This window comes from Botryllus schlosseri, chromosome 1 (genome assembly GCF_051294905.1).
Source record: "Botryllus schlosseri isolate E-star chromosome 1, Bs_hap1, whole genome shotgun sequence".
NCBI lineage: Eukaryota > Metazoa > Chordata > Ascidiacea > Stolidobranchia > Styelidae > Botryllus > Botryllus schlosseri.
In genome coordinates this window covers 22,984,119-23,000,017 of record NC_137236.1, presented here as the reverse complement: position 1 = coordinate 23,000,017, position 15,899 = coordinate 22,984,119, and the positions used below count along the sequence as shown (strand labels likewise).

Genomic DNA, 15,899 nt, shown 5'->3' with positions numbered 1-15,899 from the left:
CGATGGATCAAAAATTGAAAAATGATCGCTGGGCCCAAAATGTTCAGCCAAAAACAGCGAATCTTTTGCTGGCCCAACACTTTGATACAAGCTCTACCTATCGCACACATATACAGGAATATCCGTCTTTTCAAAAAATATTTATGGACGTTCAAAATTTGTTGCTCGAACGTATCATCGGTCCCCATCCAGTGGGTCCAGTGGCACACGAGCCGCGGACCTATGAGACATACTCTCAAAAACTCAGATGTGTCAATTTTTCTTGCTCAGTATTATAATCGAAGCTACAGCAAGCCAAAGAAGAATGCTTGGTCGCAACCGTCAAAAAATAGAATATATATTAACTCAAATGTTGCCACAAAATCACGTTTCGTTTAGGCTCGAATTTATAAATTTGAGGGTAGATACAGATTGCCCGAAAATCGACATTGTGACTTCCAAATATCTCGTTATAGCGATCAAACATCATATGCAATTATTACATAAAGAGTTTCTGTACGTAGGCATGTTTCAGTTGTTGCATGATTAGTATGCTTGAATATTTTGCTTGATTTGGCTATTGTATCATCGGTCCCCAACCTACGAATTTTACACATGAATCGAAAAAAATTATACTCAAGGAAGTTATTGAATAAAATAATAGGTGGTATTATATAGCCTGATATAAGCCCTACACTTCGCATTAAAAATGATTGCTGGTTTGTTCGTGTCGAAGGGTACAAAGACAAATGTATGCGTCGATCGAAATTCAGTTTACACCCCCCAAAACTGAAAACATCTGTCAGAGACCCCATAGCTCGCGCACGTCGAAATTTTTTGTATGTGAGGAAAGATTTTGCCAGCATGCAATTGTAGACAAGTTCACGGAGTGTAATCATGGAATTATCATAGAGAATTTTTAAAGTATTTTCGGTCCCAGTGATCCATCGGTACCACATCTCCCCTACACATCATGTTTTGACGACTCCCACAGGGAAGAATATGCATAATTATAGAAAATAAAAATAGGCATTTCGGCGTCAGCCATTGCCAGGCCATGATGCACGAAGACTCCGGCCAATACGGGACTCCGAGAAGTGTGTAAAAAAGATCGTCAGCGAGAAAATCTTCGCCAAAGAGGATTGCCGTTATGTTGACAGTAAACTTCGATGAATATAAGTCTAATTGTCCATAGGTGCTTGAATCGCTCGTGCCGAATTATCATGTCGTCGCAATCTGCGCCCCATCAGAGAAAATTATTTGCCAGTGAAGAAATACCGATTTTGATTCGTGTTCTTACTTTGGTTTAATACGTTTATGCGTTTCAATATCCTGTGACTATATAACGGACAAGAGGTAACAAAATAATAACACGCAACGAATTGAATTGTACCAACGGGCACGCCCGAATAGGTTCGATTATTAGTTTTGTGGCCTTCATTTTCCAATACAACAGCTCACTCAGCGCTGTTGGTAAATCTGATTACGTGGGCTGAAAAGATAAAAAGTTGATAGCGAAATATATGCAATTACCCCCTATTTATTCATTCATGCATTCATTATGGCGCCTAGGGAGACCACGCCACACAAACTTTGTTGACCATCGAAATTACGTAACGGGCGAAGCCCTCAGAAGTTGGTTCATTGGTTTATCACGCTATGGGTACGCAAGAAAATCGTTTTGAGGGGACTGCCGAAGTGCTGTTACGCCCCTCCCTCTTACCGAATGTATTTATTACAGTCTTTACAATATGAGGTGGGGGGCACCGGAGCACGATAATTTTTTAAAGTGGGCGCTGGAGGAAAAAAGGTTCAGAACCACTGATCTAGAGCAATTCCCACGTGTAAGTCATTCAATAATTCTAACTTCGGCAGTAGCCTAAAGCTCCGTGCGCTGGATAGCTGTTGGTAATAGCTGGCGAACTGCACTGCCTAAGACAGAACTGATCAAATTTAGCATCGCAGTACAGAGCAACGCCAGGCTCTCTGTGGTCACTACCAGCATTAGGATTAGTCTCAGTGCAACCTACCTTGAAATAAATTGATGTCCTGTTCAATGTTTTTTGCTATTTCCAAACAATTTTTGTGGAATTTGTTAGAAATGTTAAAGACTCAACAACGGGAATGCGGATTTAAACTTGGCGTAAGACGTACCATATGTATACTACTAGCTCAGGGATGAGCAACCTGCGGTCGTAGAAGGGAATTTGTGCGGCCTTCGACACCTAATTCAAATAGTATGTGTTGGCGGTTGTAGACATGCAAATGGGAACTACGAAATCACTCCTAAATCTTTTAAGAGATTTTAATTAATCTTGAAATTTTCTTTTCGCTCCGCGCAATTCAATATAAATTCATTTTTCAATTTTGATTGAGTAGCACCCTTCTCACTCTGAGCTGAAATCGGAATCGTGTGCTCCTCGCGAAAGAAATTTGTTGATGGTACATTTAGGCGATTTCAATATATTTCAACTATTTCCACTACCGATACAATCGACAATCCTGATGGGGGGTCAAGAAATAACAGCATACAACGAAATGACTAATAACAATTGGCCCACCAGAAGATGCATTATCATTTATAACTTACCTTAAATTTTCGAATGCACTCCCTTCATGAACCCTACCGGTGAATCTGATCACATGGGCGGAGAAAAGGTAAAAATTTGATAGTATTATATGTGATACTGCTACCCCAGCAAACACGAGATATATTTCGGACATGTTCGGATATCTTTTTGTTATCCTAATTATCTCAAAATTGTGTTTGTGCATATCTTGTACGGAAACGTATCTTGAGTACATCTTTTTCTTATCCAACAAATTTCGTCAAAATGCCGAAAATATATTTGTGATGAATCAAATTCGATTATTGTTTCATTTTATGGTATAATTTATCTATACTATCAATTTTATTGATGTCTTACTCTTATGGGGTGATGTGTCACCATAATTGCCACTATCTAATCATAGCAATTTACATCGTTGTAAATTGCTATGATCGAATGTTTTTCCTTTTGTCACACGCCGCTTTCGCGTGATTTTGCAGATATTTTGATTCTTGGCCATTCCAAATTTTGGAATCCGAATCCATTACGGCTTCAGGCGGCAATTTGAAAGTCTTATGAATTCTGGGTAATCCGAAAAACTGCTGCCAAAATAAGGCTATACTATTTGATAGTTCAATAGAAAAATCCTGCTACAATCCGACTGTCAAAGCAAATTCAGAATCCGGATCTACTCCGGCTACGCTGAAAACCATCCGGCTGCTCATCCGTACTCCGTAGTGTAGCCGTCTAGCCGTCGTAGCCGAGTGACTCACTGGCTTAAGGCACTTTCTCCTCACGCGAACGCCCGTTTCGGCGCGCAGGTTTCAAACCGCCAGACAAAAGACAGAAGCACTCGGCCCCGTGGATATACTCAGCTATCGCAGCTATCGCAGCTCCCGCAGCTATCGCAGCTATCACTTGTGGATATACTCAGCTATCACAGCTATCGCAGCTATCACCAAAAATCGCAGACATAGAGGTCATTTAAAGGTCACGCATCGTCTAGGGCGCAGCTATCAGCGCTGGAGCTTGTCTGGGATGAAGTAGTGCGCAGCTATCATATCCGGAGCACGTCTGAGTTGAAATAGTGCGCAGCTATCAGATCCGGAGCAAGTCTGAGTGGAAATAGTGCGCAGCTATCAGATTCGGAGCACTTCCTGGTTGAAATAGAGAGAGAGAGAGAGAGAATCTTTATTCGTATACATTACATATCAACATAACACTACAAAAATGTTACAGTGAAATGCGACATGCAAGGTAGACGGGAGGCTCGATATGACAAAGTCTTCAGAGCCGAGCCACCCGGGACAGGAGCAATTTTCACAGTCGATAACTAATGAAAAAAAAATTAAAATAAACTAACGAACGAAAGGGAAAATAAGACACAGTATCATGGACCAATTTGAAATACAACGCAAATACAATTTAGCGGTAGTTAGAGATAAGAGATTGAAAACATTGTTTTTTAAAAGCACAAGAGTCTAAATTGCGGAGATTAGGTGGCAGCTTATTCCAAACATTGACACCAATAAAACTGATTGAATTTTGCACTAGACTGGTAGAGTGGTGTTGCACAGACCGAGACAAGTTAGAAGAAAATCTGGTATGAAATCTGGGTTGAAATAGTGCGCAGCTATCAGCTCCGGAGCACGTCTGGGTTGAAATAGTGCGCAGCTATCAGCTCCGGAGCACGTCTGGGTTGAAATAGTGCGCAGCTATCAGTTCTGGAGCACGTCCTGGTTGAAATAGTGCGCAGCTATCAGCTCCGGAGTACGTCCGGGTTGGAATAGTGCGCAGCTATCACTATCACTACTGTGGGTATACTCAGCTATCACAGCTATCACATCTATCACCAAAAATCGCAGACATACAGGTCATTTAAAGGTCATGTATCGTTTAGGGCGCAGCTATCAGCGCTGGAGCTTGTCTGGGTTGAAATAGTGCGCAGCTATCAGTTCTGGAGCACGTCCTGGTTGAAATAGTGCGCAGCTATCAGATCTGGAGCAAGTCTGGGTTGAAATAGTGCGCAGCTATCAGCTCCGGAGCACGTCTGGGTTGAAATAGTGCGCAGCTATCAGTTCTGGAGCACGTCCTGGTTGAAATAGTGCGCAGCTATCAGATCTGGAGCAAGTCTGGGTTGAAATAGTGCACAGCTATCAGCTCCGGAGCACGTCTGGGTTGAAATAGTGCGCAGCTATCAGTTCCGGAGCACGTCCTGGTTGAAATAGTGCGCAGCTATCAGATCTGGAGCAAGTCTGGGTTGAAATAGTGCGCAGCTATCAGCTCCGGAGCACGTCTGGGTTGAAATAGTGCGCAGCTATCAGTTCTGGAGCACGTCCGGGTTGATTGAAGCACGCAGCTATCTGATCCGGAGCACGTCCAGGTTGAAATAGCGCGCAGCTATCAGATCCGGAGCAAGTCTGAGTTGAAATAGTGCGCAGCTATCAGCTTCGGAGCACGTCCGGGTTGAAATAGCGCGCAGCTATCAGATCCGGAGCAAGTCCGGATGCAAATAGTGCGCAGCTATCATCTCCGGAGCACATGTGGACTCGAATTATGCGCAACTATCGGCTCCAGAGGTAGTCCGGGTTCAAATAGTGCGCAGCTATCAGATTCGGAGCACGTCTGAGTTAAAATAGTGCGCAGCTATCAGATCCGGAGCAAGGCTGAGTTGAAATAGAGCGCAGCTATCAGCTCAAGAGCACGTCCGGGTTGAAATACCGCGCAGCTATCACTACTGTGGATATATACTCAGCTATCGCAGCTATCACCAAAAATCGCATATATACAGGTCATTTAAAGGTCACGTATCGTTTAGGGCGCAGCTATCAGATCCGGAGCAAGGCTGAGTTGAAATAGTGCGCAGCTGTCAGATCCGGAGCACGTCCAGGTTGAAATAGTGCGCACCTATCAGATCCGGAGCAATTCTGAGTTGAAATAGTGCGCAGCCACCGAGTCAAGTCCGAGTCCAAGTCATCGAGCAGAGGTTCGAGTCCGAGTCATGGTATTATGACTCGAGTCCAAGTCCAAGTGATTGTGTTGACTGCTCATTTTCCATTTAAAGTCATTTTAAACCCACTTTCCATAACCATGTTTGGTGATATCGAATGGTTCGCATTTATAATATACTAATTTTTCTTACTTTTAATAGTTTCTGGTCGCATTTTCAAGTACCATGCATATAAATTTGTTTTAACCTATCTCTGTATTCGGTTCTATATTTATCACGTGTTTTATTAGCAGTTCTACGTGTGTGTAAGCGATACAACGCCTTTTTGCATGTATATTTAACTTCATATTGGTTATTTGATTCAAGATAAATAGCAAATTAATCAGTCTTTCACACAGCTACCAAAATGTACTGACTTTGAATCATCTCTCATACTTCGAAAATTCAATTTGACTTGCTTGTGACTTGACTTGACTCGACTTAACTCGAGTCACCTCCAAAAATGTGTGACGGAATCGCACAGGTGTTAGTCAATATTATAACAAATATGTATTTACAGCTGCATAATTATTCGTAAGCAGAGCTTTTAATACAAAGTAACGATTTTTTTGATCCCGTGTGGATGTCAGAATATCTGTTCACCGCCCGTACACTGAAAATCACGAAGATAGTCCTGGCATGCCGTGTAATGAATGAATCTGAATCCGGAAGTGCTCCGGAGCTGATAGCTGCGCTTTATTTCAACTCAGACGAACTCCGGAGCTGATAGCTGCGCACTATTTCAACTCGGACTTGCTCCAGACCTGATAGCTGCGCACTATTTCAACCAGGACGTGCTCCTGAACTGATAGCTGCGCACTATTTCAACCCTGACGTGCTCCGGAGCTGATAGCTGCGCACCATTTCAACTCGGACGTACTCCAGATCTGATAGCTGCGCACTATTTCAACTCAGACTTGCTCCAAATCTGATAGCTGCGCATTACTTCAACTCAGACTTGCTCCAGATCTGATAGCTGCGCACTATTTCAACTCAGACTTGCTCCAGATCTGATAGCTGCGCACTATTTCAACCAGGACGTGCTCCAGAACTGATAGCTGCGCACTATTTCAACCCAGACGTGCTCCGGAGCTGATAGCTACGCACTATTTCAACCCAGACGTGCTCCGGAGCTGATAGCTGCGCACTATTTCAACCCAGACGTGCTCCGGAGCTGATAGCTGCGCACTATTTCAACCCAGACGTGCTCCGGAGCTGATAGCTGCGCACTATTTCAACCCGGACGTGCTCCGGAGCTGATAGCTGCGCACTATTTCAACCCAGACGAGCTCCAGCGCTGATAGCTGCGCCCTAAACGATATATGACCTTTAAATGACCTGTATGTCTGCGATTTTTGGTGATAGATGTGATAGCTGTGAAAGCTGAGTATATCCACAGTAGTGATAGTGATAGCTGCGCACTATTTCAACCCGGACGTACTCCGGAGCTGATAGCTGCGCACTATTTCAACCAGGAAGTGCTCCGGATCTGATAGCTGCGCACTATTTCAACTCAGACGTGCTCCGGATATGATAGCTGCGCACTATTTCATCCCAGACAAGCTCCAGCGCTGATAGCTGCGCCCTAGACGATACGTGACCTTTAAATGACCTCTATGTCTGCGATTTTTGATGATAGCTGCGATAGCTGTGATAGCTGAGTATATCCACAAGTGATAGCTGCGGGAGCTGCGATAGCTGAGTATATCCACAGTAGTGATAGCTGCGCACTATTTCAACCCGGACGTACTCCGGAGCTGATAGCTGCGCACTATTTCCACTCAGACTTGCTCCGGATGTGATAGCTGCGCACTATTTCAACCTGGACCTGCTCCGGATCTGATAGCTGCGCACTATTTCAACCCAGACGAGCTCCAGCGCTGATAGCTGCGCCCTAAACGATACATGACCTTTAAATGACCTGTATGTCTGCGATTTTTGGTGATAGATGTGATAGCTGAGTATATCCACAGTAGTGATAGTGATAGCTGCGCACTATTTCAACCCGGACGTACTCCGGAGCTGATAGCTGCGCACTATTTCAACCAGGAAGTGCTCCGGATCTGATAGCTGCGCACTATTTCAACTAAGACGTGCTCCGGATATGATAGCTGCGCACTATTTCATCCCAGACAAGCTCCAGCGCTGATAGCTGCGCCCTAGACGATACGTGACCTTTAAATGACCTCTATGTCTGCGATTTTTGGTGATAGCTGCGATAGCTGTGATAGCTGAGTATATCCACAAGTGATAGCTGCGATAGCTGCGATAGCTGAGTATATCCACGGGGCCAAGCGCTCTGATAATGGCGGCTTGCAGTGCAGATATCGTTGTCGTTTTGGTTTTAGTAGCATTCAGGGAAATCGCAGTTAATTGAGGCTAATCCAAGCATATTTCTATAGAAGAATACCGAAAACTGCACTGTGCAAGGTAATTTATATATGCTTCTTATATAATCATAGTTAAGGACTTGAGGTAATACGATATAACTTCATAGAAGTAGAACTAGTCTAGTCTTTCTGGTAATGTGATGTTCACATCATAACTAGGCGGCTATGTCTGAATATAATCCTGTGATTCATTTCAGATCAACTAATAAACTATAGAACTCGTGCGGCTTATCATGAGCACATTTTCTGGATATCAACTTACTCAAACCTTACTTTAAGGATTTGCTGCAAATGAATATAGGTGGGTATTAGTCGATCAATAAATCGAGCAATCATTTGCTGATGTAGAATTGATCTCATTGATTCCATAGCTTATATCTTATGAATTGTGAATTGTGCGAAATTGTTTGTATCTATAATAGGTTGCGTAAGAATGCAAATAGCACGGTAAGGCCAAGAACAAAAAGCAACCATAATATGATAATCGCAATTGGTCTCTGTATAAAAGAGACGGATGAAATGCTCATCCAGTAAGTTATAAACTCAGATTAGCGTACTGTTTTCCAAGTGGGCCTACCTTGCCATCTACATTATTCATCTGTTTTAGATGTATGGAAGGTAGCTTTTAGTGATATAATAAAAGTTGCGGAGAGTAGTGGCTTGCCCACATCTTTGTCATTGTCTGGACTGAAAATGAAGCGCAGCGGCCAAAACGAAAACGTCAGCGGAACAAACAATTTTTGAATAGTTCGGCGTCAACTGATGGTCAAGGTATACCCTTTTATTCTGTGCAATATGGTATATATATATGTAAAACGTTTATAATTTGTAGATGATGTTTTTCCTGCAAGGAAGAAACGTAATCCAAGTATTCAGATACAAGACATGCCAATTTCAAGAATGCGGTCATCTTATGATTCTGGCAAGCAGGAGTGATATCAATGATGCTCGCAATGCAAGTTTGCCATCATTAGCGAAAAGAGTGTTCAAGAATGGCATAATCCCATCATTGAATGTAACGGCCAGAGATCTAAGTCCTGCAGTAAGTTCCTAGCACTTTGATGCGTTCTCGAATTTGAGAATAAAGTCTCGCTGTTTTTCAGATGCTCCTTCATTTGAAATCATCGCTGAACTACAAAATTTTGACCATCAACAACGCGGCCTGTCATAAAGTAATGGTAAGTTTATCACATATGAAGATCAATCCAACTTCCTTGTAATCGAATCCTTTTTAGCTTGTGCATCAAAGACATAAAGTTGCAGCAAAACCAGATGATGGATTTCCTCAGACATCATATCGGCAATTACTCCAAAAGACCTCAATCGAGTGCCCCAATTTTGCTGAAAGATATAATTGAAGATCCCTGTGAAACCTTGTCACAGCTGGAACACCTTTGAACAACGGCAAAGTCTGAACTGGTATGATTTTGTTTCTCATTCGAACAAAGCGATTGACAGTCTAAATCAGGGGTGTCCGCCGACACCAAGGAATCATTTTCAGACACAGCAGGGGTCCTTTTCGAAATTAGTTCTATTATCCAAAATTGAATTGCCAATGTGATTTATTGCGAAATCGCAAAGTCAACCAAGCCTTTGATGAGCGTGACCATGAAATTTATGGTGTGGATGGTTTTATCTAGAATGCCCATAAATGTCATTGTTAATTCTGGTGCAAACCATTGATGCAAGGCAGTACCATCTGTATTGTGTACCACTAATATAATGTTGTTACAGGTAGCCGCTTTAATGGCATTCCGGGGTGTACCATTGCCGGAAACTGTCGAAAATATGATGACCAGCATAGCAGTAAAGAAAGTATATGGAAATCCTGGTCTTAAGGGTCAAAAAAGCAAGAGTGACACTTGAAAAGACTATTAGACGTAAGTTATCAACGGTTATTGACGGAAATTGAACGTAATCAACGTAAAGAAAAGTTGAGCCAAAGCCTCGATTTTTCAACATTTTAATCGTTTGACGTCATATGTCGTCACTGATGTGCAAAGTTATCTACTTTAGTACTCTAGTTGTTGATGAGTTTTGTTCGTTGTCTGATGGCTGATGTATAATATACCATGACTGGACAGTGGATATCTTCATCTAATTATATCTCTTTTTAGAAGCATGCAGATCGGCTCATCCTGACCTCGAGATCCCAGATAAAAGAACTAAAGATCAGGTTGCAAGATCTCTAACTGTTGCTGGATCTTGCAAGGTAATTTTGTTATTAAGTTTGATGATTGTGTGGTGTGACAGTTGTGTCTTTTATGATATTATTGGACTGTAAGTGAATTGTTCTTACCGCTCATCTTCAGAACATTGTATATCAGTGGTCCCCAAACTTTACGAGAAAATTTACGAGACAGGTCTTTGACAATCTCCCTCCGCGGGTCGCATTTGTCTCACACGGGGAGAATAAAATTTAATTTGAATAACTCTACTTCATGTTGATTTACAAAATAGTTTTAAGCAACTTCGATTTTGGTTCAGACAATAACCTGTCTAAAAAATTTTATACTCTGGGAATTAAAATATTCGAAAATTTCTGGATCGTGTGAATTTTTGGAAGGTACTTCGAAGTCATAAAAATTGTCTCGCAGACCCCAGTTTGCGAACCCCTGCATATATTTACTATGCCGTACATCAGTGGTTCCCAACCTTTTTCCGCCCACGTACCATTTCGAAGTTTTATGCAGTGCTCGCGTACCACCTACATCCACCATTTATGACGTCATAATCAGGTATTTGACCTAAGCTGGGGGTGTTAACAAATTCTATTAAACTAGGCATCACCAGCCAGGTTTGATGGGATTCATGGAATTGTTTTTCCAACTCCAATCACAAGAAGAACAGCATATTGAAATAACAACAAAAAGTCTATTTATTTAATGCGATGGCTGCATTGCTTATTTTGCACTAGCCGGCCGATGCGTGCCATCATAGTGTCCTATATGGTGTGGATGCGGACACTAGCAAATCTCACGGCTCAGTGAAATTGATCTACGTCACACTTTCCATTTGGTCAAAGGCAATTTTACGGCCATTTTTGACCGGCTTGACGAGCGCTAAATTCGGAAAAAACGGGTATCAATGGAAAGCTGCTGCTGTACTGATTACGAAAATATATATTTTATTCTGCTCATGGTCCTAGAACCCCCTAAACCAGCCGCGAATTTTGCATTGTGATAGCATGTTGAATTGTGACGCAGCAATTCTGTTAGCTACACTCTCGGTTTGCCAGACAGAATTGTTGCGTCACAATGTCAAAACTCGATCACAATGCAAAATTTGAAGCAGATTTTGGGGGGTTCCAGGACCATGAGCAGAATAAAATTTATAATTTTGGAATCAGTAGAGTAGCAGCTTTCCATTTATACCCGTTTTATCGAATTTAGCGCTCGGCAAGCCGGTGAAAAATACCCGAAAAGTGGCCTTTGACTAAAAGGAAAGTGTGACGTAGACCAATTACACTGAGCCGTGAGATTTGCTTGTGTCCACACCATATAGGACACTATGGTGGCATACGTTTGCTCACACCGCATGGAAGTCCTGCATGGGTGCAACAAGTCGGTTTCGTTTCTTCGACGTAGGCTATACCTGACCACGGACGCACCTTACCACGACGACGACGGCTTAAAAAAAAACTCGAAATCAACCACACGTGAACTAATTACTCCCTTCGGTCGAAAAAAAAACAGAATCTACTCGCGTACCACCTGAAGGACCTTCGCGTACCACCAGTGGTACGCGTACCACAGGTTGGGAATCACTGCCGTACATGGAATGAGCGATCATTATCACATCAGCCTCTCACAGGCAACTATTACCATATTAATATTAAAATGATAATGTAAAGAGCAATCTTCACCCCGTGCCCAAACGATAGGTTTTGAAATCCGTTCCCAGCAGCACGTCTTCATGACGCCAATAGCATGAAAATCTTCTCTATAATGACAGGCATTATTGAACTTGAACACGTTCAGGTTCTGGTTTCTCATCTTGAAAGCGTAACTGTGTTAATTATATCTTCAGTGTAAAAGTAAAGGCCATGTCGCTTTTGAAAGAGGGCTTGAGGTCTTTTGGTTAATGTAACTCAGATCACCATCCCATTTTACCCAAAACCAAACACATAACGACTTCTGTTCTACAGTGATAATAATCAATTGTAGTAATTTACTCATTTATGTTATAGGGTGGCGATAAAGAAGATTACAGGAGCAAGGCTGTCATCACAGAGTCTGACAATTCCGACAACGATTTCGAACTTATGCTTAGGCAGCAATATTTGCTGAAGTGATTGCGCAGTTCTGTGCTGATTTAATACACGAACAAAGCCATGCATGATATGTAAAATCATCAGTCAGTCTTCATTGATAAGGGCAGTGCAGGATGTGGCAGGTCCAGGTACCCAACCAGGTTCAGGGGTCACCTAGGGTCAGGGTTCACCTAGGGTCAGGGTTCATCTAGGGTCAAGCAAGATATCATGACGATGTCATACAGGTATCTTTGAAGATGTCCTATATATGTGCAAATGTGTCGACAGATTTATATAAACAGTACATATGACTAGATATATTTTGAAGTAGTTGAGTCATATACAAAATATATCTGCAATATATTCTGTGTTTGCTGGGACTATGATTAACGGAATTCATTCGTAAGTCTGAAAAATGCAATATGCAATTCCAGCAACTATTTATATCATTACCACTCGCGATTTTTGTGCGTACAATAGGCCTTTGTGAAAAGTAAAATAGTCCGGAGTTCAGCGGGAATTGATATGGACAGATTAACACGGGTATTTTGCGTCCAGTTAGTTCATTATGGCTATGCCCTGGAATGCGACCTTAGGCTACATAAGTAATCGAAATGCGGCCGTGAATAGCAAAAAGGTTGCCTTCCTCTGTATTAGATGATGTGCTCTTTTTGACATGACGATAAGTGTAGGGGGTCAGGGGCGCCATTTTTTACCATCGTCAAGGGGGGCGCATGTCCAAAAAGGTTGAGAACCGCTGGTGTTGATCCAACGTAATGAGCAAGACACTCACCCATTCATTGTTTGCTAAATTGTAATGATGCGGAGGGCATAATTTCAACGAAGAATTGCAGCAATGGCGCTGGTACCATTTTCAGGCAATGAATTAAATATGATGTAAAGTGGTTAACCTAATTCATTCATGCAGTTATATACATCATCGTAATGAAATTTTACCTGTAATGTAGTAATGTCATACAGTACTGTACAGTCGTCAAAATGGATTCATCGAAAAATGGATTTGAACTCAGTAGTGTCTAGTATAGACAGTAAACATCGATTTGCAGTATTGAAGCTTACGTGAATTTCGCAGGTTATCTTGCAAACGTCACACGTCCGTGACTTTGCGAACGTATCATTCCAATAGCTACGATCGCTATGAAATGAATGAATGATTTCCATGATACCAGAAATATGCCAGAACCGCTAATCATAATTTGGGTATGCGCAGTAGGGTTGTCCAAAATTAGGACAATTTTAAAAATGATCCGTGTTAGTGTCTCAATCTATAGATTATTGATAAAAAAAACAATGAGCCAGAAAGAAGCTCACATGAAAGCCGTTAATGTTTCGGGCAAAGCGTTTGAAAGTAGCTGCCCAAGAATGGGCGTGCCACTGATCCCATCGAACGGAGAGAAAACTAATAACCAGATAATCACAGCTCTTGATTGTCTAAACGGCTAGGCTTCAATGATCACGACAGCAGCAGCTTGCCGATTATGTGTTGAAAGAGTGTGCTACCGGCGGGGATTCTAAAGGCGCATTGTTATCGGTATCGGCCATTGGAGGCGATAAAATATTGTCTATTTTCGTGACGTCACAACGTGGTGGCTGGAAGTGATAAACCTACAGTCCTTGACCGCTAGACTGAAAATATTGCTGTATTTCATTACTTTTACATTCAAAGTGTCTAGATGCAGCCTTGCTAGTTTATTTCCTGTTCCAGTACAATGGCTGTAAAGCTGTTGATATAAATGTTCTGCAGTTTCGGAAATGCGACTTTTGAAGTAGATTCTATCTTATTTGAATATCTGCTGAATATAGCGGTGTTATCGGTGAAGGTGTTAGATATCGGTTTTATCGGCATCGGCCCAAAAATCCAATATCGGTCGGGCTCTCATTACCACCCGATGTAGCCGACGTATATCGATATGGGATGGTTGGAACCCACAAAAGAGTCGGTTCAACGGAAATAGTACAAATATTTCGTCAAAGGAGCTAATTTTACCCTATATTTTCAATGTCAATCCACTATGACATCACAACTGAATGTTCGTGACGTTATGGCTTCAAATAACATTAGAAAAAAACAATAAAAAACATGTTTTAAATTAGGGCCTTCTTTTAAACATATTTGTTTTAAATATATTTTTGTTTTAAATGCAACCATAACCACAGGTAACTGTTATTTGCAGCCTCTATATATGCAGGCGTGTTTCTGTTGTGAAGTGAATAGTTGGTCAAACTATTTTGCTTGATTTGGCTATGGTACCACAGGCCCCCACCACCTAAATATTGTAGTTGGATTGAAATTAATCCACTCGAGGATGGTGTAGAATTAAAAATATGTGGCACCCGGATACAAGCCCTGCACTTCACATTAAAAATTAGGTTGATTTGGTAATGTACGAGGTGATATAGAAAAATGTTTACGTCGATCCAAATTTATTTCACAGCCCCCAAAACATAGATCATTTGTCACCAACCCCATAACTCACTCAGGTCGAAGTTTTTTGCATGCAAGATTCTGCCAGCTTGCAATTGTTGACAAATTCGCGTACAGTAATCATGGGAGTATCACAGAAAACTTTTCAAGTATTTTCGGTCCCGCTGTCTCATCGGTACCACATCTTCCCTATTGCCTCACTTGTTTCCCCTGATCGTACGTCACTGTGTCATATATTCTGATTTAAAATACTATGTTCTACGCAATGGTATCCGAAAAAGGACTGCTTGAGGCCTCGTAGGTTGATGTGTAAACCCTAAAGACCGAGAAAGTTTTTGCTACTGATAATGGCGTTATGACTTATATGGCATCCGCGAGTCACATTCATATGAGGTTCGGACGTGTGTTTTGAGATGCATATCGAAGCAGAGGCAATAATATACGTAATTAGGTATGTATACAATAGACAAACGCTAAACATAAGGAGTGTGCAGTCATGGTCATAGGAAACACTGTTTTACAGTGATCACGTGGCGGACTTCTTCGTACGGCCCATGCTTAAACGAAGGGCCGACAATACGCTGCACATTCTAGTTCATCATCCGATATTCATTGTTGTTAATATTACATTTTCTTTCATAGTCAATGTTTATCAGCACAGGAGACTTTGTAAGACAGGTTTTTAAACGGACGCAAGAATATTGAATGCTTATATGGCAACTGGTATGGTGTGAAAATTTAATGTTTCCCAGCAGTGCCGCAAATCGAGAGTACAACCTGTGTCATGTAATGAATCTAGAATGTCCACATTGTTGGTTTGGTGTGATATAGCATGAGAACACGGTTGGCATGCACGTCCGAGTGAGTCCCTATATAAGTGTGATGGATCGCAGAAACGAATCATTTTCTATTATGAGATCAGAAACACATGAAACTTCACACCATAAGGAATGGATATGAGAGTCGGACACGCGAGAAAACTATCATGAACTTAGCGGTCGGCCAAGTCTTCTATCTATATGTGCAACGGAAATCACAGACAGTTAGAATGATAACACTGGTCAACAAAATGGGAAAAAATTCGGCAGAACATCTGAGAGCCGTTTCTGGTGTTTTTGAGGTTGCTGATTACGAATATCACATTAGTTCTGCCAGATTCGCTATTGTTCAGTAGATACTTATACCCATAAAACAAGCCCAAAATAACAGTATTTATCCTTGAATATTTCACTTGGTAGGTAGAAAATTGTAGTGTTTTCTAATTTTAAACTGCGCATAAATAGATAAATGACCA

The 15,899-nt window shown here is 41.7% G+C and overlaps 1 protein-coding gene across 3 annotated transcripts; it reads left to right on the top strand.

Moving 5' to 3' along the window:
* Window positions 1-7,809: 7,809 nt before the first annotated feature.
* Window positions 7,810-12,243, top strand: LOC145445238 (uncharacterized). Of its 3 annotated transcripts, none has more exons than XM_080323414.1 (9): window positions 7,810-7,947; window positions 8,105-8,208; window positions 8,515-8,678; window positions 8,740-8,949; window positions 9,011-9,085; window positions 9,143-9,326; window positions 9,642-9,787; window positions 10,028-10,119; window positions 12,097-12,243. In XM_080323414.1, exons 3-6 carry the CDS (start codon window positions 8,670-8,672, stop codon window positions 9,263-9,265), a joined length of 417 nt encoding a protein of 138 aa, XP_080179540.1. In that variant the 5' UTR covers window positions 7,810-7,947; window positions 8,105-8,208; window positions 8,515-8,669; the 3' UTR covers window positions 9,266-9,326; window positions 9,642-9,787; window positions 10,028-10,119; window positions 12,097-12,243. The 3 variants fall into 3 exon arrangements, with proteins under 3 accessions (XP_080179540.1, XP_080179531.1, XP_080179545.1); XM_080323405.1 differs by having other exon boundaries at window positions 10,025-10,119; XM_080323419.1 differs by lacking the exon at window positions 9,642-9,787 and having other exon boundaries at window positions 10,025-10,119.
* Window positions 12,244-15,899: the final 3,656 nt, after the last annotated feature.